Source organism: Cebidichthys violaceus, unplaced genomic scaffold (genome assembly GCF_023349555.1).
Source record: "Cebidichthys violaceus isolate CVI_PGR_0920_01 unplaced genomic scaffold, fCebVio1.0.p SCAF_9, whole genome shotgun sequence".
In the NCBI taxonomy this organism is placed as follows: domain Eukaryota; kingdom Metazoa; phylum Chordata; class Actinopteri; order Perciformes; family Stichaeidae; genus Cebidichthys; species Cebidichthys violaceus.
In genome coordinates this window covers 1,082,923-1,109,153 of record NW_027176975.1, presented here as the reverse complement: position 1 = coordinate 1,109,153, position 26,231 = coordinate 1,082,923, and the positions used below count along the sequence as shown (strand labels likewise).

Sequence of the window (26,231 nt, the reverse complement as noted above, 5' to 3'; positions counted from 1 at the left end):
CTGTGGTATTTATACTGTGTTCTGTGTTCTGTAGTATTTATACTGTGTTCTGTGGTATTTATACTGTGTTCTGTGTTCTGTGGTATTTATACTGTGTTCTGTGGTATTTATACTGTGTTCTGTGGTATTTATACTATGTTCTGTGTTCTGTGGTATTTATACACAGTCTGTGGTATTTATATTGTGTTCTGTGGTATTTATACTGTGTTCTGTGGTATTTATACTGTGTTCTGTGTTCTGTGGTATTTATACTGTGTTCTGTGGTATTTATACTGTGTTCTGTGGTATTTATACTGTGTTCTGTGGTATTTATACTGTGTTCTGTGGTATTTATACTGTGTTCTGTGGTATTCATACTGTGTTCTGTGGTATTTATACACAGTCTGTGGTATTTATACTATGTTCTGTGTTCTGTGGTATTTATACACAGTCTGTGGTATTTATATTGTGTTCTGTGGTATTTATACTGTGTTCTGTGGTATTTATACTGTGTTCTGTGTTCTGTGGTATTCATACTGTGTTCTGTGGTATTTATACTGTGTTCTGTGGTATTTATACTGTGTTCTGTGTTCTGTGGTATTTATACTGTGTTCTGTGGTATTTATACTGTGTTCTGTGTTCTGTGGTATTCATACTGTGTTCTGTGGTATTTATACTGTGTTCTGTGGTATTTATACTGTGTTCTGTGTTCTGTGGTATTTATACTGTGTTCTGTGGTATTTATACTGTGTTCTGTGGTATTTATACTGTGTTCTGTGTTATTTATACTGTGTTCTGTGTTCTGTGGTATTTATACTGTGTTCTGTGTTCTGTGGTATTTATACTGTGTTCTGTGGTATTGATACTGTGTTCTGTGGTATTTATACTGTGTTCTGTGGTATTTATACTGTGTTCTGTGTTCTGTGGTATTTATACTGTGTTCTGTGGTATTTATACTGTGTTCTGTGGTATTTATACTGTGTTCTGTGTTCTGTGGTATTTATACTGTGTTCTGTGGTATTTATACTGTGTTCTGTGGTATTTATACTATGTTCTGTGTTCTGTGGTATTTATACACAGTCTGTGGTATTTATATTGTGTTCTGTGGTATTTATACTGTGTTCTGTGGTATTTATACTGTGTTCTGTGTTCTGTGGTATTTATACTGTGTTCTGTGTTCTGTGGTATTTATACTGTGTTCTGTGGTATTTATACTGTGTTCTGTGGTATTTATACTGTGTTCTGTGGTATTTATACTATGTTCTGTGTTCTGTGGTATTTATACACAGTCTGTGGTATTTATATTGTGTTCTGTGGTATTTATACTGTGTTCTGTGGTATTTATACTGTGTTCTGTGTTCTGTGGTATTTATACTGTGTTCTGTGTTCTGTGGTATTCATACTGTGTTCTGTGGTATTTATACTGTGTTCTGTGGTATTTATACTGTGTTCTGTGTTCTGTGGTATTTATACTGTGTTCTGTGGTATTTATACTGTGTTCTGTGGTATTTATACTGTGTTCTGTGTTCTGTGGTATTTATACTGTGTTCTGTGGTATTTATACTGTGTTCTGTGTCTTGTGGTATTTATACACAGTCTGTGGTATTTATATTGTGTTCTGTGGTATTTATACAGTCTGTGGTATTTATATTGTGTTCTGTGGTATTTATACACAGAGGAGAGAGGAGGGAGGAGAGAGGAGGGATCTCTGAGGAGACATGAGAGAGGACGCACGAGAACAGACTTCCAGGAAGTGTTTTAACAGAAGACACGCCCCCTCTTTGTTCATCAGTTCTGTGATATTCATATTGGAGACTTCAGAGACCCTCAGAGACCCTCAGAGACCCTCAGAGACCTTCAGAGACCTTCAGAGACCCTCAGAGACTTCAGAGACCCTCAGAGACCCTCAAAGACCTTCAGAGACCCTCAGAGACCTTCAGAGACCCTCAGAGACTTCAGAGACCCTCAGAGACCAGCAACACTGGACTTTGTTTGGAATGTACAAAATACAAACCAGTTTTATTTGTTTCTACAATAAAAAGATTAAAGGTTACAGAAACAGAGGATGTAGAAAGTAAAGAAAAGAAAAGATAAAATGTCAAAAACCTCAAAAGTTCAGATGACCAATAAGCCTCGTCAACAATCACACGTTAACACATGAATGAAGATCACTGAAACATGATCATCATTAAATGAACACATGATGAGTAAGAAGACAAACCAAAGAGTGAAAAGTGAAATCATGACACGTTGTGAGTGATCATATGTCTTCACTGAATGAACAGCTGATTGGTTCTTGATCAGTAGTTTGGTTCAAACTTCTTTTGTCTCTTTTCTTTTCTTTCTATGAGTTTGATCAAAGGAGCTCACAGTCAGTGATGAATGAAGGAACAGTGAACAATACGACGTGAAGAATGAAGCTGCTTTAACTAATCCTTCATTCTACACACGGTTCTGATGGATCTGGACATTTCTGCTTTGACGTGATGTTGATGTGCTTTATTATCTAGAATCAATCAAAACTTTGACTTCTTCTCATTTCAGCGTCTCTTCTCAAAGTGTGTTCATTTGTTCCACGATGATCAAAGAGGATGAATTTAGTTTGTTCAGATCAAAACAACTCTTTAAACTTGAGACTCTTTTTCCACAGATGCTGAGTTTGATCCACAAAGACTCTTGTTTGACCTTCAGAGGTTTTCCACTGAGAGATCAGGTTGGTCCTAACTAACATCAGCTGTGTGTGATCCTGAACACACTGAACTATGTGGTCAGAGAGAAGGTTCCTCTAGAGGAGGAGACTCTGCTCCTCCAGAGAACACAGAGACACTGAGGGACCTGAACCTAACATGGTCATGGCACTTGACCTAAACCCAAACCCAAACCCAAACCCAAACCCAGGATACAGAGGTTCAGTGAATGTGGTGTTGAAGGTGTGGAGGTGGATCAGTGTGTCAGAGGAGACTCTGTAGAAGGACAGAGAGCCAGCAGGACAGTCCACATACACTGCTACTCTACCAGAGGAGGAGGAGGAGGAGGAGGAGGAGGAGGAGGAGGTGATGTGTGTTCTTGTCTTATTATGACGGACATAGTAACCATCATCATAGCACTCCAGACTCCAGGACTGATCATTCTCTCCAAACCTACAGTCTCTACTCTCTCCTTTCCTTCTGATTCCTCTGTAACTCACTGATATATGAACGTCTCCTCTCCACTCGACCTCATAGTAACAGCGACCAGTCAGACCAGTTCTACACAGCAGCTGATGATAGAAGTCAAACCTGTCTGGATGATCAGGATATGACTGATCCTCCTCCTTCTTCACACATGTCACCTTCCTGTTGTTGTCAGACAGTTTGAGGTTTCTGTTCACTGTGTTTGTGTCGAGTGTGAGTTCACAGGAGTCTGATGGAGAGAACAAGACACAATACAGCTGCAGTTATTCATCTGTTTGATGATGACATCAGAGATGTGAATGAGTGATGTCACAGTTTGAAGACCCTTTGTTCTCATGAATCAAATTCAAAGCACACTCACACTTCCTCAGACCCGGTCTGACCCATCGGACTCCAGCAGGCTCCGCCCTGAAAGGAGGAGGGGGGTCAGAGCAGCATGGACACATGGACATTACATCCTGTCATCACAGAGCTTTGTTCTTCATGTTCACATGGAGCCAGCGTCGCAAATTCACGAGGGCAAAGGGCAAAACTGACCCTAAGAAATATCATTTTGCCCCTGATACCACTAGGAGAGGGGCAAAAAATGCCCCCATCATTTCCTCTAATAATAATAATGATCATTTGGTCAAAAACATCGTAGCCTATATGACCCGGTCCAGTTGCCATAGAATGTGTTTGATTTTGGCCTTGACTGATGTTGCGTGTGCGTGAAGAACCGAACGTTGTAAAACAATAAATCAATGGAGCGCTTCGTAATACCAATGCCCCCGACCGTCCCTCTAATCACGGCCCCGGTTCAGAGAGAAAACCCACTAAACAGAACCGGAGTCCTATTCCATTATTCCTAGCTGCGGTATTCAGGCGACCGGGCCCGCTTTGAACACTCTCATTTGTTCAAAGTAAACGCTTCGGACCCCGCGGGACGAGGGGGCGCCGAGAGGCAGGGGCCGGGACAGACGGTAGCTCGCCTCGCGGCGGACCGTCGGCTCGATCCCGAGATCCAACCGGGAGCTTTTGAACCGCAGCAGCTTTAAGATACGCTAGTGGAGCTGGAATTACCGCGGCTGCTGGCACCAGACTTGCCCGGGTCGAAGCGAGCATCGGGGGGATGATGCTGGTAGGGTTTGAGAAATGCGTTTCCCGGAGAACCCGCCGTTATATGTTGGTGTTCTTTCTTTTGTCTGTCCTATCTGTATTTCCTGTACTAGGTAGGTACAACATGATTAAAGGTACCAAAACAATCTATAGATATCATAAGTTATAATTATAAAAAAGAAAGAAAAGTTACAATTGTTAATAGTTGTTTAACTTTTTTATAATAACAATAAATAACCACAAAGAAATAAGAATAAAATTTAATATGATTGTCTGATTTATTGTTTATTGTTATTGTTTGTTTTTTGTTAAAGAAATCTCAGAAAACACGTTCAATCTGTAGACTACTGCCTAATAATCTTATTATTGCCATTTGATGACAATTGCTCACATACTGTAAGCCTAAATAAGTAGATTTATCATTTTTCACACATTTCAAAAAGTGCCCCATTTTTTTTAAATGCCCCTGGATTTCAGTCAGTGGGGCAAAACTTGCCCCACTGACTGAAATCTAAATCTGACTCTACATGAGTCAGATTTACAAACACATGAACCCAATAGAGAAGCTTCCATCACCATTCAACTGGCAGCCTGACCATTGACTACTGGTTGTTCTTCATATTTCATATCAGCATTCTTTACACACACATTAAGGTCCATGTTTGATTCCACCGGGAGCGTTTCAGAAGAGGAGCGCTCACGAGTGATAATCTGTGGAACAACCAGGATGTATAAAGAGAAGAACAAACACATTAAAGGTTACTTTACCTGTCCAACGGTCAACTGATGATGATTTACTCACATTTCACTGTTTTTAGAGACTCTTTAAGCTCAGATATAGAATCTTACATTTTTGTGGTTAAAGCAAAATATAAGAAGAAGAAGAGAAGTGTAGAAGAAGAAGAGAAGTGTAGAAGAAGAGAAGTGTAGAAGAAGAAGAGAAGTGTAGAAGAAGAGAAGAGAAGTGAAGAAGAAGAATAGAAGTGTAGAAGAAGAGAAGTGTAGAAGAAGAAGAGAAGTGTAGAAGAAGAGAAGTGTAGAAGAAGAGAAGAGAAGTGTAGAAGAAGAATAGAAGTGTAGAAGAAGAGAAGTGTAGAAGAAGAAGAGAAGTGTAGAAGAAGAACAGAAGTGTAGAAGAAGAGAAGTGTAGAAGAAGAAGAGAAGTGTAGAAGAAGAGATGAGAAGTGTAGAAGAAGAATAGAAGTTGTTGAGAGATCGTAGAAAAGTATGAAAGTGTAAAAGTATAACGTTATAACCTGTAAACCTTTTGAATCAACGTATAACCATTGAACCTATAAACCTTTTTACTTTTTGATAGAAATGATTAAACCTATAACTTGCTTTACTTTTTGATAGAGGTGATGAACCATATAAACTGTATATGTGTCTTTATTAGAATAGTCACTCTAAAACGTATGCTTCCTCTTGTGAACAGGATCAAACCAGTTACATTCTGTGTTAGCTCTCAAAGAGGGGAGGACTTGTGTGTGAGTGACTCATGAGCCTGAAGGAGGTGGAGCTTTTTAGCAGCATAAAAAGGAGCAGAGAATCTGTGAGGTTGGGCTTTTTTCCCCCCAACTGGACTTAGAGGTCTTACCCCCTTAGAAAGTGACTGGATGATTCCTCATAGCAGAATCAGTGAGAACTGATCAAGAGGAAAACTCCGTATAGAAGGAGGGTTGGACTTATTTCTGGTACCACAGAAACTGTTTCATTGACTTGAAATTGTTGTATGAGATTGTTGTGAGAAAAACCTAAATAAAAATCCGGCCTTACATTTAGTAAGAGACTGAAACCAAACAACGTATTCTGGTCCTTTAGAACAAGTTAACCCTCTTCCCCTGTCTGTTGATGGTGTGATCAGAAGTGAGGACTGAAGCATGCAGAGGAGCTTAAGGTGAGTTCCCTGAGTGAAGACTTGGCAGTGTTAGTCATAAAATGGTGAGAATGTTCACAATAGGCAATAGTAAAGTACAGACCAAGTACATAACTATTACATACAGGGTGCTAGGGTTGCATCCCGTTGAGAACGCCGAGGGCTTTAGCCGTAAAAGAATTTCAAGAAGAAGAGTAGTGTAGAAGAAGAGAAGTGTAGAAGAAGAAGAGAAGTGTAGAAGAAGAGAAGTGTAGAAGAAGAAGAGAAGTGTAGAAGAAGAGAAGTGTAGAAGAAGAGAAGTGTAGAAGAAGAAGAGAAGTGTAGAAGAAGAGAAGTGTAGAAGAAGAAGAGAAGTGTAGAAGAAGAGAAGTGTAGAAGAAGAGCAACAACAGAACAGCATGAACCGACCCGTGGACTCTCTCTCGCCCCCTTCAGTGAGTCAGAGGTACTGTTTGCCTCTCTGTGCTTCTTCACTGAGGTTTAATGTCAGATCAGAAACACTAAACATGTTCTACACAGACGTGAAATACATGATTCTATGTAAAGTGTTCAGAGATCATAGGAAGATATGAAAGCATAAAAGTATAATCACCAAAGATATATTTTGTTCACTTTTTATAACTGTCACAATATATAAACTCTTTTATTTCATATTAGATATGATTTAACATAAACTCTTTTATTTCATATTAGATGTGATTTAACATAAACTCTTTTATTTCATATTAGATGTGATTTAACATAAACTCTTTTATTTCATATTAGATGTGATTTAACATAAACTCTTTTATTTCATATTAGATGTGATTTAACATAAACTCTTTTATTTCATATTAGATGTGATTTAACATAAACTCTTTTATTTCATATTAGATGTGATTTAACATAAACTCTTTTATTTCACATTAGATGTGATTTAACATAAACTCTTTTATTTCATATTAGATGTGATTTAACATAAACTCTTTTATTTCATGATAGAAGTGATAGAAACATTTAGCCTGCTTAGACTCTTTCATGTAACAAGGTCACTTGAGCCTCGTATAGTTCTTTGGTTCCATCTGGACCAAACCAGTCAGAACCAGTTCCATTCTGTTGCTGACTCTGCTCCAAGATGTCTCCTGTATTTGTGACGCATGTGATTAGAGGAGGTACAGCCTCAGAGGAGCAGAAAAGAGGCAGGAAAACTGAGAGTAAACTCTCTTTTTCACATCTCTAGAGACGGGAAACATTCCTTCACAAGAAGTTAGAGACCCCGGTGTAAAGGGATACAGTTCACATTCATTGTTTAGGACCACAGAGACTGTTTCATTGCATTGAAAGTGTTGATTGTGATTTTTGTGTGAATAGCTTGAATAAAACTACAGCCTTACCATTTGTAAGTAACTGGACCTAAACTAGAGACTGTTTTTAGAACATTTTGACCCTCTTCCCTGTCCCTCATCCGTGTGATACAGAGGTGACCACCGACTCTACCAGAGGAGCTTAAGCTGAGTTCTCTGGGTGAAGACTTGGCAGAATTAGTCATAAATGGTGAGAATGTTCACAACAGGCGATAGTAAAGTACAGACGTTCTACATAACTCTCCATACTGGGTGCTAGGGTTGCATCCTAACGAGAACGCCGAGGGCGTAGCCGGACAAGATTCTCATGAAGACGATTAATCTGAAATCCTAACGATTCAGCTACGGGGTGAGATAGAAGGCCGGAGGTATTGTTCTGACACCTCCAGGAGGAACGTATGTCCTCGCAGGAGGGACAGCCGATGGAGTGACCACCGTGTTAGGTGAGCACGCCTGTCCCGCTGTCCCCGGGGCGGGGTCCGTTCACGCTTCAAAAGAAAGGACGTATAATAAAAGAGTCTACAGATATTACAGTGGAGACAAACAATGAGACAGAAAAAGACACGATCTCAACCCAGTTAGTGAGGATTCACAGTGAGGTGAGGAACAGCTGGTCACTGTCTCACCTCACTGTCTCCTCTGTTTGAACAGGACATGACATCATTCAGAGGTTCTGATTATAACAATGATTGAAATGATTGTAATCATACAGAAACTACATTTATAGCACAGATCAGTAGAGAAATATTAATATTTATTTTATTCTATCATTATTTGTGTTTTACTTGTCATGATGACTGCATGTCCCTGGTTTCATCAGGATTATATTGAGCATCATTATGAAGGCAAATCAGTGTCAAAATCCGAGAGCGCAAATGAGATCCACGCGCACAAATCAAACATACGCGGGCGTATTTTACTTCGTCGAGCGCTTTTACATCACTCCACGAGCAAAAGTCCCTCTCGCTCTTTCGCTCGCAGTTTTTCTTTTTGACAGTAAGTGGGCGGAGCCAGTCTCTACATCTATTGGTTACAATCCTCGTCTTTGGACAGACCGGATATCACTGTGACACAGACTCAGATTCTCAGAGATTTTCAGATTGCACTAATAATAATAATGCAGTAATAATGTACATCTTACTGCACGGGTACTTTTACTTTCTGCACTTAAAGTACATCTTGCTGATAATAACATACTTGACTAAGGTTTTGAATGCAGGTATTTACTGGTAGTGGATTGTTTCATCAGTATTAGTACGTTTACTGCAGTGAAGGATCTGAATACCTTTTCATCCACTAATTACTTGTCAGTGATTGAAGTTGGGCAAACAGTTCATATAGAAACAGTGGTTCCTAACCCTGGTCCAAATTGTTGCTCATATTATGTACAACTACATGATATCTTATCTGTAAACACACCAGTATGATTAAATATGATCACATCCTGTTTGAATCAATTCAGATCAAAGAGCTTCTTTGAGCTGTTTGACTATCAAACACACATTGTCTGTAATAGAATGATGAGTGAATTTAAATCAATCTGAGCAACTTGACTCCATTTACAAGAGAAACACATTTTTAACTGAACACTTTACAAAACCTGTCAGACAAATGTAGAACATGGTGAGTAGTGGAGTAGTGTTTAGTGGAGGATTGAGAACCACCTCTAACAGACCTAGGGTCTGTGTCACAGTGATATCCGGTCTGTCCGAAGACGAGGACTGTAACCAACAGATGTAGAGATACAACGGAGAATGGCTCCGCCCACTTACTGTCAAAAAGAAAAACTGCGAGCAAGTGAGTGATGTAAAAGCACTCGACAAAGTAAAATACGCGCACATATGTTTGATTTGTGCGCGTGGGTCTCATTTGCGCTCTGGGATTTTGACACTGATTTGCCTTCATACACCATCATCATTTCACACTCAGTCTCCTCCACCAGTCAGTCACTGAATCACATGTTTAAACCTGCATCAGCTGATTTCTTTGTCCACTTGTGGTTCAGTGACAACAAGCTGTAAACACAACATGTGACATCTCATCATCTTAGAAAGGAGGCGTGTCTAACATGATATCAACCAGCTGCTTCCACATCCAGCAGTTACACATCAACATGATGACTCATCAGGAGTCTTTGTGTTTGTGTCACCTGATGAATGAAGTCCACTGTTCTCTCTCTTTTAGCTCTGTTTTTTGGTCTCCACCACCTCCTGAGGGAAACATCTGTCTCTTTAGCTGCTGAATGCTCCACTATGTTCACCAGCTAGTCTCTGACTGAGTCTGTCTGCTGTTTGCTGCTGAGCAGGTAGTGAACAGAGGCTTCATCACAGCTTGTTGGATGAAAACAGCTGCTGCTGGAAACACTGAGACTGAACCAAACAGGAAATGTGCTGCAGAACCAAAACTAGGAGCTACAAGAGGCTCAAAAGCTCTGTAGAGCTGCAGAGATGGAGACGCTTCTCTGTGGGTTCATCAGCACCACACGACTCTTCACCATCACACAGAGTCAGCTGATCCGTTGTCAATATAGAAGTATTGATTGTTGATGTTTTGTTTTTGTCTTGTGTTTGTGTGATAATGACTGTTGTCTCTCAGAAGTAAAGGAGAAAGTATCCTGAAATCACTACAGCACCACAAACCCTCTGATGGAGGAGGTCGGGGGGGATGGTTGGATGTACAAAGCCGTTCACATCCCGTCTCCTAGCAACAGTCAACACTGGTTTCTATTATCTGTAATCTGGGGGTGAAGATATTACAGTTCAAGTCCGTCTGCAGCCACAGAGCACTGCCTGTGTCCCCCTAGAACTTTGGTCCAGTCCTAAATAAACCTCTTTGGGCTCTGACACACCATGTCCACAATCAGCTGTTGGTTCTTCACTGAGCGTCTGTGGCCGACTGTCACCTGTAGTTTCAACAAGTCGACTCTTATCAGACAGGGAACCCTAACCCTGCAGAACAAACCAGAATCAGGTGAAGCTGAACTCCTTTGAAACAGAAAAACATTCCTATTGTGATGATTCATCAAGACGTTTAAACAGATTGTTTCTTTGTCTGTTTGTCTTTTCACAATGATGTCTGGACTAAAGGTCAACACACACTGGTGACAGATGATGAGCATCAAAACATCAACTATTGTTTGATATGAGTCCACAAACCTGCAGCGTGACAACGTTGTCTCATGTCAACCCACCATGATGCCGTCAACGTGTCAGGATACACCACTGTCCTATTTTCTAATGTTGGAACAAGACAACGCTCCAGAAAAACATCAGTTTCATCACCTTCCCTCCCTGTTTGGGCTCATCCTGGCTACTGTTCCCTGACTACTTCTGTCTGTATTGATGGTCTGATGTGGGACACAAACAGTTTGATGAGTCTCTGGTTTGAGGTCAGCTTTGTGTGTCAGGGTCACATTAACCAGGCTGACAGTGTGACAGAGAAGAAGTCTCCAGCTCGACCTCCTCTATCAGACTGATTGTCTGTGGCTGCAGCAGGTCTCTTCATACCTGAGAGTTTCCAATCTCCAGTGTGGATCCTCCACTCCATCAGACAGCAGCTTCACTCCTGAGACTCCTGGATGATTGTAGCTCAGGTCCAGCTCTCTCAGATGGGAGGGGTTGGTTCTCAGAGCTGAGGCCAGTGAAGCACAGCCTTCCTCTGTGATCAGACAGCCTGACAGGCTGCAAACACACAAAACAACACACATGTCACATAATCTGAGGGAACTGTGAGGGCTGGAAGGTTTATGTTTATTACTGTCATCACCAATCTGTTTGTGTGTAAACTTTAAACTTTGTACTTAGTCCAAGAAAAGTAATTCAGAGGATCACCTGAGAGTCTCCAGTGTACAATGTGGACTCTCCAGTCCAGCAGACAGCTGCTTCACTCCTGAATCCTGCAGGTCGTTGTTACTCAGGTCCATCTCTCTCAGACTAGAGGACTGGGAGCTGAGAACTGAGGACAGAGCTTCACAGCTTCTCTCTGATAGGTTACAGTCACTCAGTCTGAAGAGACAAGGATGAAAAATAAAAAACAATAAGTAGAAAAGACAGCAGCGTATTTAAGGTATGATATATGAATCTTAGTCTCTCTGTACTTACAGAACTTTGTTGGAGGCTTTGACCACTGGCAGCAGCCTCAGAAGAGCCTCCTCTGAAGCAGAGTATTTCTTCAGGTCAAACACGTCCAGATCTTTTTCTGATGTCAGTAAGATGAAGACCAGAGCTGACCACTGAGAAGGAGACAGTTCATCTGTGGAGAGACGTCCTGAACTCAGGGACCGTTGGATCTCCTCCACCAGAGAACGATAAGTCAGTTCATTCAGACAGTGGAACAGATTGATGCTTTTCTCTGGAGACACATCCTCACTGATCTTCTTCTTGATGTACTGGACTGTTTCCTGATTGGTCTGTGAGCTACTTCCTGTCTGTGTCAACAGACCTCGTAGGAGAGTCTGATTGGTCTCCAGTGAAAGACCCAGGAGGAAGCGAAGGAACAAGTCCAGGTGTCCATTTGGACTTTGTAAGGCCTTGTCCACAGCACTCTGGTAGACATGTGTTAGTTCAGGTTTGTCTCTAAAGACTTTAGACAACAAGGAGGTTGTTTGTTCTTCTGACAGCAGATTGACTCCAGAGTTGATGAAGGTCAGATGGACATGAAGAGCAGCCAGAAACTCCTGAACACTCAGATGGATGAAGCAGAAGACCTTGTCCTGGTACAGTCCTCTCTCCTCTCTAAAGATCTGTGTGAACACCCCTGAGTACACTGAGGCTGCTCTGATATCGATGCCACACTCTGTCAGGTCGGATTCATAGAAAATCAGGTTCCCTTTCTGTAGCTGATCAAAAGCCAGTTTTCCCAGAGACTCAGTCATCTTCCTGCTCTCTGGACTCCAGTGTGGATCTGTCTCAGCTCCTCCATCATACTTGACCTTCTTCAGTTTGGACTGAACCACCAGGAAGTGGATGTACATCTCAGTCAGGGTCTTGGGCAGCTGTCCTCTTTCTCTGGTCTTCAACACATCCTCCAGAACTGTAGCAGTGATCCAGCAGAAGACTGGGATGTGGCACATGATGTGGAGGCTTCGTGAGGTCTTGATGTGGGAGATGATCCCTCTGGCCTGCTCCTCATTGCTGAATCTCTTCCTGAAGTACTCCTCCTTCTGTGGGTCAGTGAACCCTCTGACCTCTGTCACCATGTCGACACACTCAGGAGGGATCTGATTGGCTGCTGCAGGTCGTGTAGTTATCCAGAGGCGAGCAGAGGGAAGCAGTTTCCCCCTGAAGAGGTTTGTCAGCAGCACATCCACTGAGGTGGACTCTGTAACATCAGTCAGGATCTCAGTGTTGTGGAAGTCCAGAGGAAGTCGACACTCATCCAGACCGTCAAAGATGAACACAACCAGGAACTCTTCAAACCTGCAGATTCCTGCTTCTTTGGTTTCACTGAAGAAGTGATGAACAAGTTCCACCAAGCTGAACTTCTTCTCTTTCAGCACATTCAGCTCTCTGAAAGTGAATGGAAATGTGAACTGTATGTCCTGGTGGTGTTTGTCTTCAGCCCAGTCCAGAGTGAACTTCTGTGTTAAGACTGTTTTCCCAATGCCAGCCACTCCCTTTGTCATCACTGTTCTGATTGGTTCCTCTCTTCCAGGTGAGGCTTTAAAGATGTCTTCTTGTCTGATGGTTGTTTCTGGTCTGTGTGGTTTCCTGGATGCTGCTTCAATCTGTCTGACCTCATGTTCATCATTGACCTCTGCAGTCCCTCCCTCTGTGATGTAGAGCTCTGTGTAGATCTGATTCAGAAGGGTTGGGTTTCCTGCTTTAGCGATCCCCTCAAACACACACTGGAACTTCTTCTTCAGGTTAGATTTGAGTTCACGCTGACAAACTGGTGCAAAAAGTCCTGAATGAACACACAATAAAGAAGATCAATGAGTCAAAGAATAGATTTCAACATGTCATGTCCTCAAAGAATGAGTCTATGAATATATGTTGGTCCATCTCTTGAGACATTAGTAAACGTCACATTTATCCAGCATGTTAAATCTTTAGAAATCCTCTTACTGCTCTCCAGACAGTCAGCCAGCTCCTCCTGCTTCATCCTCCTCAGGAAGTTCAGTGTGATCTTCAGAAATGCCTCTCTGCTGCTCCTCCTCTGCTCTTCATCCTCACCGTCCAACACCTCCTCATCCTCCCTCTGACTCTCTAAGCATTCTGGGTAATCTGAACTCAGTCCCTTCTGGATCTTCTTCAGCTCGTTCTTCACAAAAGTGACCATGTTCTCCTCCAGCAGCTGGAACAGAACATTCTATGAATGACACAAACTAAAACCATGGAACCAAACATCAGGTCCATGTTGGACAGACTGACGATCCACTGATCTACAAAGTGCAGCATGGAGATGATTGTGAACAGAATAGATGTACAGTAGTTGTACATGTACAGACCATAAATATGGAGTCCAGTGTTTGATGCTGCTGGGCAGACTGACCTCTGGGAACCTCTGAGCTCTCCTGGTCCTCTCTGTGGAGGAATCATGAACAATCAGCTCACATTGTGTCCGTCCACACAGAGACCAACACAAGGTAAAGGTTTTTATCTAGTTTAAAACGTAGTAAAAGTTACGTGTTGGAGATATTACTCGTTGAACAGCAGTTTATCTGTTGGTACTTGGTACACTGATGCTGGGACTGCAACACTAGCTCACCTCAGTCTAGCTAGCTAGCCGTGGGTGTTAACAGTCTACAATCAAGCGGCGGCTCTTCATCGTTCTGGCTACTTCAGCTCCACTGATGGCCCATCGGCAGAGGTTTCAAGCTGAAAAGGAGCTACGATCCATCGAGCGGCTCATGGAGGACCTCCTCCAGCGCAGACGGAGCTGTGTTCCCGGCTAACATGCCTCGAGCCGGTGAGGATCCAGCAGGACCGTGGATGTGGTCCGAGGCTTTGGCTTGTTATATAAAATTGGGAAAATGATTGATCAAATGTAGGTCTATTTCCGTGCTTTTCGGGCTATCAAAGCACCCGTACCGTAACACCACGAATAGACGAGCATCACATTTCAAGCGCCGGCTGACGTGAACAACGTTCTACGGATGACGGATGACTTGACCGCAGTAGCAGCTTGTGGCAACACTCATCCTCACTCACTCACTCTGTCATCACATGTTAATCTCTCATCCTCACTCACTCACTCTGTCATCACATGTTAATCTCTCATCCTCATTCACTCACTCACTCTGTCATCACATGTTAATCTCTCATCCTCACTCACTCACTGTCATCACATGTTAATCTCTCATCCTCACTCACTCACTCACTCTGTCATCACATGTTTATCTCTCATCCTCACTCACTCACTCACTCACTCAGTCATCACATGTTTATCTCTCATCCTCACTCACACACTCTGTCATCACATGTTTATCTCTCATCCTCACTCACTCACTAACTCTGTCATCACATGTTTATCTCTCATATTCACTCACTCACTCTGTCATCACATGTTTATCTCTCATATTCACTCACTCACTCTAAAGGGGTTTTCCCGCCGTTAGCTTGTTAGCTTGTTAGCAGCTAAGTTCAGATGCAGCGATGACCTCAGCGGCGCTTAAACGTTTTACCCACACGTCTACTAAATACTCCGGTTGTAACTCTTTAACTAAGAACAATAACACACGTTCTGATCTTATAACTAGTCTACATCTCTCTCTCTTCACCGCTGTCCCTCGTTCTTCTCTCTTTCTCCGCTTCGCGCTCTCCGGTCGTTAGTCCCGCCCCTCTAACAACCCGGTAGGTTACCAGAAAGTCTCCTCTGAGTCTCCTGATTGGCTGGTGACACATTGACACCTGACCAACCAATCCGGTAAGGACACGAGAGGTTCAAGGGCAACTCGGACTGTAGGCCACTTCAGTACTTTTACAAACTATATTTCTCTGCTTATGAACACAAACGTCAAAGAACACGTGTAAACAGATTAGCAGACGCTTCACATAGTTGGAGACTCAATACTGAGATTTGTGAAGCTCTCAGGTACAATGACATCCTGTGATTTCATTGATCTCTCCTTGACATCATCCCTCTGTCCTCACTGTGATAGTGAACGCTGCCACCGATGACGTCGTGTCGAGACAATCCTCAAAGTTCATCATGAATCTGAGTCGTGTCACGGTCTTGGTTTTGTTTAGTTTGTTTCCTGTTTTATTTTGAAGTTCCCTGCCTCTTGTGTCCCGTGTTCACTTCCTGCCTGTGTGATTGAGTCCTCCTGTCTGATCACCTGCACCTCCTCAGTGTATTTAAAGCCTGTGTTCCTGTCTCAGTGTTGGTTCTTCTGCTCTGATCTTCCCGGTATGTTCCGCTGTGTTCCCTGCTCTCATGGATGTATCCCTCCTGCTTTATCTTTTAAATCACCTCATCCTGTTTGGTGTTTTGTCCGTTCTGGATTGTTTGTTCCTCCCTTTTGGACTCACCTCTGTAAGTTTTGTTTTGGACTATTCTTTATTAAAATCACTGTTAAACATCCTTCTGCTCCTGAGTCTACCTGCATCTGGGTTCATCCCCTGTTGCCCTCTTTGTCTCCACCATTGAAAGCCTGAGGAGAAAGTGGACCCTGTCTGGTCCAACTACCACTATGACCAAAGGATGTGAGCGTTTGAATCTTTGTACTGCTGCAGCTGTGGACGCAAAATATATAGACTCACTAACAAGACCATATGTGTGACTTAGTGTGAGCTTCAGTGTATATCAGGACCATATGTGTGACTTAGTGTGAGCTTCAGTGTATAACAGGACCATATGTGTGACTTAGTGTGTGCTTCAGTGTATATCAGGACCATATGTGTGACTTAGTGTGAGCTTCAGTGTATATCAGGACCATATGTGTGACTTAGTGTGAGCTTCAGTGTATATCAGGACCATATATGTGACTTAGTGTGAGCTTCAGTGTATATCAGGACCATATATGTGACTTAGTGTGAGCTTCAGTGTATATTGTAATGGTAATTTTTTACGTAGTATATATTTCTCCTCAGTATATTGTATTCATGCATAAGTCATTTTGCTCTGGACTTTGTTGAACTTCACCGTGTTTCTGTTGTGCAAAAGAAGAATTCTCCCTCTCTGTTCACATAGATAACTAACTGTGTTGTATGAGAATGTTCATGCTGAGGCCTTTGGGCTGCTTGTTTTGGTTGCTGGCCGTTTGTTTTCACTTGTTGTTCCATCAGTCTGAGACCAAAAGTCTGAGACTGAAATGTCTGTAACGTCGGCCATCGGCCCCCACCTTTACTCTGTATAAAGAAAGCTTGTTCACTTTTTTCGAGGTTCTTCCTCACTGAGACTGAACGCATTCTGTTGTGATGACTGAAACTTCTCTGCGCAGAGAATAAATACTTAAAAGACAACCTGGTTTTTGGTATTATGTATTTCAGCATTAGAAGACTCACGCAAAGCGGGTATAGGATTTTTTTTCCAACACAATTGGCGTCACAAACAGGATCCCTTGTAAAATCGTCAGGAGCCAACAGGGATCGGTGAACTGGCCCTTCTGCCTCTGCGTACCTCCAGACAAATTTAAGAGAGAGAGGCCCGATCCCTGTCCTGGTCGTCTTCACTGGGATCCTGAAGGACCCGTTGAGTCCAAATAACTACAAATTCTCATTTGGTGAGTCGCTGAAATTGTGAAGAAAGAACAGAAAACTTTATGCAAAGCTATCTGATATTATGCACATTGGGGTTTTATTATGTGTTTTTTGGGGTTTTATTGAGGATGTTGGCGCAACTCGTATTTTAGTAATTTAGCATTTTTCTGAGCAGTGACGATTGGGTAGCTGGAAAACAAGGGTGAGTGTTTGGGATATAGAGCCAAACACTGAAATCCTTTGACCCGTAGATAACGAGGCAGGGATGCGTGTCTAGCGTTGCATGTTGCAGACCTTCGAGGAGGTAGACGTTGAGCACTGCAGTCCTTGGACTTGTAAAACGAAAGTCTGTAAGTAAATGTTGTCTAAAAAAGGAGAACTGGAAAACAAGGATGGGTGTTTAGTGTTGCATGTTGCAGACCTTGGAGGGAGGTACGCTAAGCGCCGAAGTCCTTTGACCTATGCTAGGAAACAGAGGTGAGCATTTAGCGCCTGCTCCATCTTGGGGTTAGGCGGTAAGCGCTGAAGTCGCTTGACCAAAGAGACAAAGAGTCCGTAAGGACAACTGCGTCTATATAACGGCTTAGACTGGGAGTCTAGAGCAACGGCTTTTATTCAGATTGTGCCAGAAACGAATCTTGAAACTCACGGTGACGACTGTGTTTATATTGTTGAAAGAGATAGATAGACCCATATAAGTGAAAAAGTGAAGATATGGGGGCTAGTAAGAGTAAATGCCAGGTTACACTCCGCCTGATGGGCCCAATGTCATGTTCATGAAAAACAAATATGGGGAGGTGAGTTGCCGGCATCCAAACAAATGAGTAAACGGTTTAATGTGGGAGGTTTATTCAGTCTCAATCTGATACAGAAATTATATACAGAGAAAAGAAGAAAAGAGAATGATATGAAAAAAATATATATAATAAAAATAAAAGATAAAGGTGAAACATTTGGAAATGATAAAAAGTCATATAATGAGCCTGAGCAGCCCGATGCCAAGGTCTTACCTCCAATAATAAAATACATGTGGGACAAAGATAATCAGACGGCCTAACAATTGGAAGAATGGATAAAATTGGGGTTCCCTGGAAAAGGCAACTTTAGCCTACGACAAAAATGTGATCAACTCAACCCGTGTCTGGAGCAGAGAGGAAAAGGAGAAGCAGAAACAGATGAAGTGATGTCCAAGAGGTAAAGAAAGAAACAGATGTGTTTGAATGAGACACATACAACTGATAGAAAAGGAAAATATACTGTTTTTGTATTTGTTTTACATGGTCGAGTGGATCCTGATCTGGTCTCCAACGCCGCTGCTGTTTGCTCTCCAGACATAAACAACATTACAGCCAAACCCACCACTCAACACTCCAAGGATGAAGAAGAAGAAGGAGACTCATCAAAACCTACAGGCACCATGTCAACGCTCACAGCTACAAGCCCGTCAATGAACACTGGTGACAATATGAACCTGGATTATCTGAACGCGAGACAAAGAGGACATTACTACAGAGACAGAAGACGTGAAGAAGAAGAAGAAGCCATGACTCATGTGGAGAGTTCAAAGAGCAACTTCACAGAATTCAAGAGAACTATGACCTCCTTTGTGCGTTATCATAAAAGATGTGCGGCATTCACACCAGCCGTAATCAACCTGGAATATGTGATATACCACAGAACTTTGTAAGAAGGCTTTCCTGCCATCTATGAATCTGAAAAACATCACACTGAAGAGAGTTGTGTGATATGGAAGACTGCAACCATATTACAAGATGCTGAACACGCTGAGGAGCAGATCAACGACAGAGAACAAGCAAAGACTTTCATCAGCTCAAACTGGAGGAGGCCCAGCTGACGATGGAATCAGATCATGACAGGAGAGGAGCAAAACTGACTTTGGAAAACAGACACCGGCTGAAAACTTTGTGTGCCATAAAAGTGGCAACTTGGACATTGTCTAAGGGACGGCCCACAATCTCCATGGAGACAGGACTGGTGGGAGGGCTCAACATCAGCAGTCAAGGGGAGGAGCAGGCGAAGGGGCGGACCTCAGTGATGGACCATTCAACGCACACACATTACAACACAGAGGGTGAGTCAACTTTAGATTCTGACTATGACAACCTTGTACATCAATACACACATTAGAAACCATACAAACACCACTCACACCCACATACCATGTGTACTCAAACACAAATTAAGTTTTTAGAAAGTTACCACAAGACACACATATTTATTAAAGGTAAATATGTTACATTTTTAATTGGCTCAGGGGAATACCAATTAGTGAAATGTACACAAAGCCCTTATCCTGTATGTTAGATAACATCACAGACAAACATTCATTTCTACCGTCTGATCACTGCCCTATACATTTAGTAGGTAGAGAAATTATGTATGATGGACATTTATTGGACAGAAAATGCTGCTGCTGTCTCTGTTTCTCTGTCTCCCACACAATCTGAGTTGTTTAAGAGGGAGTTCACACATGTGTCCTATGTGTCCTATGTGTCCTATGCATGAGGCCCATTATTGGAGATGGAAGGACATGTCTGACTGGCTGCACAGTAAGACTCAACTCACTTCAGTAATATGTATACAGAATAGAATATGATGTACATCAATGTTAACAGTAAAAGAGTAACTCAACTTATGTTTGATAAACACACACACACACACACACACACACACACACACCATGGTTTGAAATGTTCCGTCTGTAAACATGGCTGATCTGTCTGAGGTGCCTTCCTCTCTATGGTCTGCACACAAATATGACGTAGGACTGGTGAGGGGTGTGACACCTTTGGTGGTTCACCCAAAATCTGATTTGTGATGATTCTCTGGTGTTGCTCACACCAATCATTCTGGTAAAGAAAATTCAGACCTGGGGGAACCGACTGAGTGACGATTTGTCTAAGATTCACAATCAGTTAATGCTTCGGTGCATCACGAGCGCCTCAAAGTTCTAATCCACACCATGATGTCACTCATCCCTCCAGACACAGTTTTTCCGTCTTTGACTTGGCCAATGTTTTTTTTATATTTTTATTTCTGTACCTGTGCACAAAGAGTCACTTTTGGGTAGCTTCTAATTTAAAGGGACCCGGTGTCCTCAGGGATACCCAGAATGCCCTGGTGTTAAACAGTGTCTTGAGAGACAATCTGGCTAATTTATAGTTACCAAATGGTTCTGCCTTGTTACAACATGTTGATGACATCATGATTTGCAGCCCCACAGAAGAAGCATGCAGATTAGAGTAATTTACAATTACAGTTATCCTACTTAAATTTTTGTCTGCAAATGGTCACAAGGCTATCCGTCAGATTGAAATTCACTCTGGATAAAGTTTCATATCTGGGACATGTGATCACAGCAGAGGACAAAACCCTCTCTCCCAAGAGAATACAGGCAATTCAAAATGTGCCTAAAACACAACTAAGAAACAATGATGAGCTTTATATGAATGACGTCATATTAGATCAGTGGATCCTAAACTTCTCACAAAGAGAGGCATTCCTCTCTCCCATGATTCATGGTGAACATCTTTCTGCTCAGAACAAAGTGACCTGGACTGACTCCTCGACTGCTGCTTTAATGACATGAAGAGCTTTACTGTGAGCTCTGACACTTGGACTACTTAAACTAGACACACCGTTCACTCAGTACGTTGACCAAAGAGACGTTTACATGACATCAGTTCTGACTCAGGAACATGGGGAGCTCATGGTTCCTTTCTACCGTTTCACACATTAGATTAGATTAATACATTAGATGTGCCTAACATTACTGTGGAACGATGTATTATCCATTATTGTATTAATATGTTTAGCTCTATTAATCTTGAATACAGAACTCATGTAACTCTGTAACTCATGATGCTTTAAAAATAAGAGGGAAAAGGTAACTAAAGTAAAGACAAACTGTTGAATTCATAATCACCATGAATAAACAGAGATACTCCACCTCCAGATCCATCCTCTCCTACACGGTGAACTGAACTCTATTTTGTTATTTTAAAGATGTATCTAGAGTCCTCAGTAAGCCATGTTTCTGAGAGGCCAATAAATGCAAATTCATGCTTAAGTAAAGACAAATAATGAATTCATTTGTCATAGTTGCTAGGAAAACTTCTTATATTCAGATGACAAGTAAAGAATGTATTCCCTAAAACTGTCTGTGTTATGAACTGTGATGCTCACACTAACGCTTCTGATCCCATTTCAACAGGAAATGCTGCAGCTGATGCTACGACTAAGCAAGCGTTTTTTATTTTTTTTATTATCAGGTTACTCTTTTTAGCTCACAACACTTATGCTAGGTGAGCCTACAGAAATATCCCTCACTTATGATATTCAATTATTGCAGACATTTGCCACATGCTCTCTTCCAGTAGTACGCTAAATCAGCTCACAGCAGAGATAACTTGGTACAGGGGAGATATGTAGTTTTAAGTATATGTGTTATCCACATTTTGTACAGAATTTAATATTCAACAACGTTGTTTAAAACCACAACCTTTGTCTAAAAGACTACCAAAATCCCAGTCTTCTACCAGTGATAAGAGATTGAATAAGATTGAATCTTATACTTTTACTGTGTAACTGTTCCATGCAGGTTATGATCCCTTTCTTCAACTGGTCATCAAAATCTTGATGTATCATCAAAGCAAATAAAAACACAACTTAAATACAATGAGTACAAACGTTTTAGAACATTTTGCACCTCTTATACTAAATCTAAATCTTTGCACTACAGTTTATTTTAGCTTAGGTAATGATACCATTCTATTTCATTGTATACACTACTGTGCATGTTTTTTTAAATATATTTTATATTTTTATTGTATATATTGTGCATTTTTATACTTTAAACTTTTATTTTACTTTAATTGCTTTAGTATATTTTCTGCTGCTGTAACAAACACATTCCCCCTTGCAGGATGAATAAAGTATCTACTATCTACTATCTAAACTCTCAAGATAACATGATGAGCTGAGCCTCTACATTAAATAATATAAATATCACTGTATTCAAATTAGTTGTTAACTGGCATTAAGGAATGTAAAAGAACTGCAGCGATAAATATTTGTGTTTTATTAAGTTATTATTTTAGGAATTCCAATACAATACGTTATGATGTATCACAGCAGGGGTTTATCAGAATAGACTAAGTAGCATCATTCATCTGTAGATTTCAGGATTTTAAGACTAGACTTAAAGTAACGGTCAGTGGAAATAAAGCAAAGACATATGGAATGTTAATGTATTAATTCAACATGGTACACAAAAGAGTGCACAGTTTTTTTTTGTATTTTAAAGAAAATGTATTGTTTGCTAACAACTCATCAAGCACCTAAGCAACGTTGATGGAAGGCAGATCTCCAGCACCATGGCACCCATTCCACGGTCCGGGGGGGTGTGGCCTAAGAGGTTCAATGGGTTTTCTGTACTTTTGTCCAATAATAATTGTGTTTCCTAATAATTAATGCATGAGAAACCATGGCAACCAAATACCATAGAACCAAAAACCAGCAACCATCAGATTAAAGAAACGGTTTGTAATTTAACTAAACAGCAAATAACATGTGATATGAAAACACTACATTGATTTAAATTAGCCGTAGACATGCTGTTAGAAAAGAAGGGAAAAGGCCGATCCTGCAACATGTGACTTGTTTTCAATGCCCGACTGTTTTCCTCCCTTAGAGGAGTAGTACTTTAATAGTGACATTTCTGTGTAATACTTATGTTTATTATACCAGCTTGTTATCTGAGAAATATGATCTCATAAAACAGCTCGTGCTTTTGTTTAGTTTACCTGATAAAGGAATCGATTAAACTGACACTTGATTCTGAATGTGCATTATGGTAATATGATAGAATTTCTTACAAATCGTTTAAGTTGTTTGATTATTGTTTGTTATGAAACTCACTGATATGTTGTCTTATGATACTGTTCTACAGAGAGGGTCTGTGTTTCACCTCATCTCAGGAGACTTATCTTCCCATGTTCATGTTAACATTCCCTAGCTTGCTGCAACATAGATTTGCCTACAATTTAAAAAAAAAAAACAGCTAATGCCTTAACCTTATTGATTAATGATGTGCATATGTAAACCATTTTGAGTATTATGTGTTGATGTTTTGATATGCCCCTGATTGACGACAGGCTACAACGAAATCTGTGTTTTCAACACTTTAATTATTCTGTCTACATGTCAGTCAACTTCTCTAGTCTCGCCTGCCAATGTTAACCAAACTAACTAGTGAACTATCCAGATGATGCTACGTGTCAATCCGTCTGTTAGACTGTCCTTCAGTGAGAACCATCAACAGATCAGTGTCCCATCAACTCCTCCTGTATTCCCATGAGCACTCTGTTCTAACGACTGCACAATTAGACACTTTTCACAACTATGATACAGATTTTGTTTCCTCCACAGGCTTGGTGTTTTCACTACTAATGATGCCCTTAACTAAAATCGTTATGAAATATTATTGACTTATGTTCTCACTTCTAGCAGAGAATATATACTATTGTAGTAATCTAATGTAATGATCAAGGGGAGGATTGTAATGGTCATTTTTTACGTAGTATATATTTCTCCTCAGTATATTGTATTCATGCAGAAGTCATTTTGCTCTGGACTTTGTTGAACTTCACCGTGTCTCTGTTGTGCAGAAGAAGAATTCTCCCTCTCTGTTCACATAGATAACTAACTGTGTTGTATGAGAACGTTCATGCTGAGGCCTTTGGGCTGCTTGTTTTGGTTGCTGGCTGTTTGTTTTCACTTGTTGTTCCATCAGTCTGAGACCAAAAGTCTGAGACTGAGATGTCTGTAACATCGGCCATCGGCCCCCACCTTTACTCTGTATAAAGAAAGCTTGTTCACTTTTTTCGAGGTTCTTCCTCACTGAGACTGAACGCATTCTGTTGTGATGATTGAACCTTCTCTGCGCAGAGAATAAATACTTAAAAGACAACCTGGTTTTTGGTATTATGTATTTCAGCATTAGAAGACTCACGCAAAGCGGGTACAGGATTTTTTTTCCAACACAATATCAGGACCATATATGTGACTTAGTGTGAGCTTCAGTGTATATCAGGACCATATGTGTGACTTAGTGTGAGCTTCAGTGTATATCAGGACCATATGTGTGACTTAGTGTGAGCTTCAGTGTATATCAGGACCATATGTGTGACTTAGTGTGAGCTTCAGTGTATATCAGGACCATATGTGTGACTTAGTGTGAGCTTCAGTGTATATCAGGACCATATGTGTGACTTAGTGTGAGCTTCAGTGTATATCAGGACCATATGTGTGACTTAGTGTGAGCTTCAGTGTATATCAGGACCATATGTGTGACTTAGTGTGAGCTTCAGTGTAAATCAGGACCATATATGTGACTTAGTGTGAGCTTCAGTGTATATCAGGACCATATGTGTGACTTAGTGTGAGCTTCAGTGTTTATCAGGACCATATGTGTGACTTAGTGTGAGCTTCAGTGTATATCAGGACCATATATGTGACTTAGTGTGAGCTTCAGTGTATATCAGGACCATATATGGGATGTCTGCTCTGCTTCCATTAGAGGAAGTAAGTGAATGGGGGAGCAGACAGTGAAGCACAGAATGTTTGGGTTAGGAACAGAAACAGATGTTAGTGAGGACTCCTCCTACCCCCCCACCCTTGTGCACTGGTCCTTTATAAGATGTTCAAACCTGCACACGGGGCTCTTCATCCCTCAGACTGCACACAGGCGCTCAGTGGGATGATTGAACCTTCTCTGCACAGACAATAAATACTCCAAAGACAAACTTTCTTTCCTCACATTTCCTTATTTCAGTATTACAGCACTCACTCGCTACTATTCTATAGTTTTTACACCACACCTTACTAACGGGCCTTTGCTGTCCGGGCCCCTCAGCTGTGGAACTCTCTTCCTGCTAATCTAAGACCGGCAGATTCAGTCTCCTCTTTAAACCTCTTCTGAAGACTCACTTTCACCCTTTGACTTATTTCTACATCTGTTTATTGATTTAAATCTGATTTTACGGTTTGATTGTTTCTTATTTGCTTTCATGTTTTATTGTGAAGCAGTTTGTAACTTTATTTTGAAAAGGTGCTATTTAAATAAAGTTAGCATTATTATCATCACTTTGAAATCCTCACCTTTGATCAACAGAGTGGCGTCCATCTTTGAAGGTAATAAGATGAGGCATAGACCGGTCACTCTTCATGGACACACAGCTGGGTTCAGGTCCAGGTTCAGGTTCAGGTTCAGGTTCAGGTTCAGGTCCAGGACAGTGTGGTCCCTGATGGGTCCTGGTCACATGTAGAAACAGAGTCAGTGGATGAAGGACTTTGAGTCATGGACAGTTAGAGATGGTCATCTCACCTCTGAGCTTTGGTGTGTCTGGTTGTAGAGGGAGGGACTCCCTCCTCTCTGTCCTCACACTGATTCATAGCAGAGTCCACACCTTCACACAAACACAACAACATTATGTCTCTTCATCAGGACAAACACACACAGCTCATTCACCTCAACACTGAATACACTCATGGGACAGTTTCCATGTTGTCGTCACGTTGAGCTGCAGAGTCATCTCTAAGAAGTGACGTTCTCAATGCTCTCTAGTCTTTTGTCTTGTTTGAAGACTAGAGGAAGACACTTCATGTGGCTTTTTATTGGCCTTTCTTTGGGATGACGTCACCGTTCACTTCTATTGGACTGACTTTGAAAAGCTCTTCCACGTTTGAAATGTTCCTCTGTTTCCACGTCTACTACATCCAGTCAGAGCATGAAGCAGCTAGTCCAAGAATCCAGAATCAGTCATGTGACCTCGTTAGCTGCTGCTGGATCCACATCACTTTGTACCTTCATGTGTAGAGGAACCACTGAGAGCAGAGCTGAAAGCATCCGTCCAATCATTGATCAGCACATCAGCACTCATTCCTCCTTCACATCATCTCTCCTGTATCAGCTGCTCCTCTCTGTTTCCTATCAGTGTCAGATGAATCCCTTTGGCTTCTTGTTGCTCACTAAAGACTGAAGTGAACAAACCTTTTGTTCATTGTGACTTCAGTTGTTTTTACAGTGAAAACTCAAAGC

At 41.4% G+C, this 26,231-nt stretch overlaps 1 protein-coding gene across 1 annotated transcript; it reads right to left on the bottom strand.

The window, feature by feature from the left end:
• Positions 1–1,966: 1,966 nt before the first annotated feature.
• On the bottom strand, positions 1,967–25,661 carry LOC137866824 (protein NLRC3-like). Its single transcript, XM_068702983.1, has 9 exons — positions 25,518–25,661; positions 25,292–25,444; positions 13,918–13,993; positions 13,535–13,763; positions 11,570–13,373; positions 11,300–11,473; positions 10,976–11,149; positions 3,514–3,560; positions 1,967–3,381 (listed from the first exon to the last, which is right to left on the bottom strand). Exons 1-9 carry the CDS (start codon positions 25,619–25,621, stop codon positions 2,765–2,767), a joined length of 3,378 nt encoding a protein of 1,125 aa, XP_068559084.1. The 5' UTR covers positions 25,622–25,661; the 3' UTR covers positions 1,967–2,764.
• Positions 25,662–26,231: the final 570 nt, after the last annotated feature.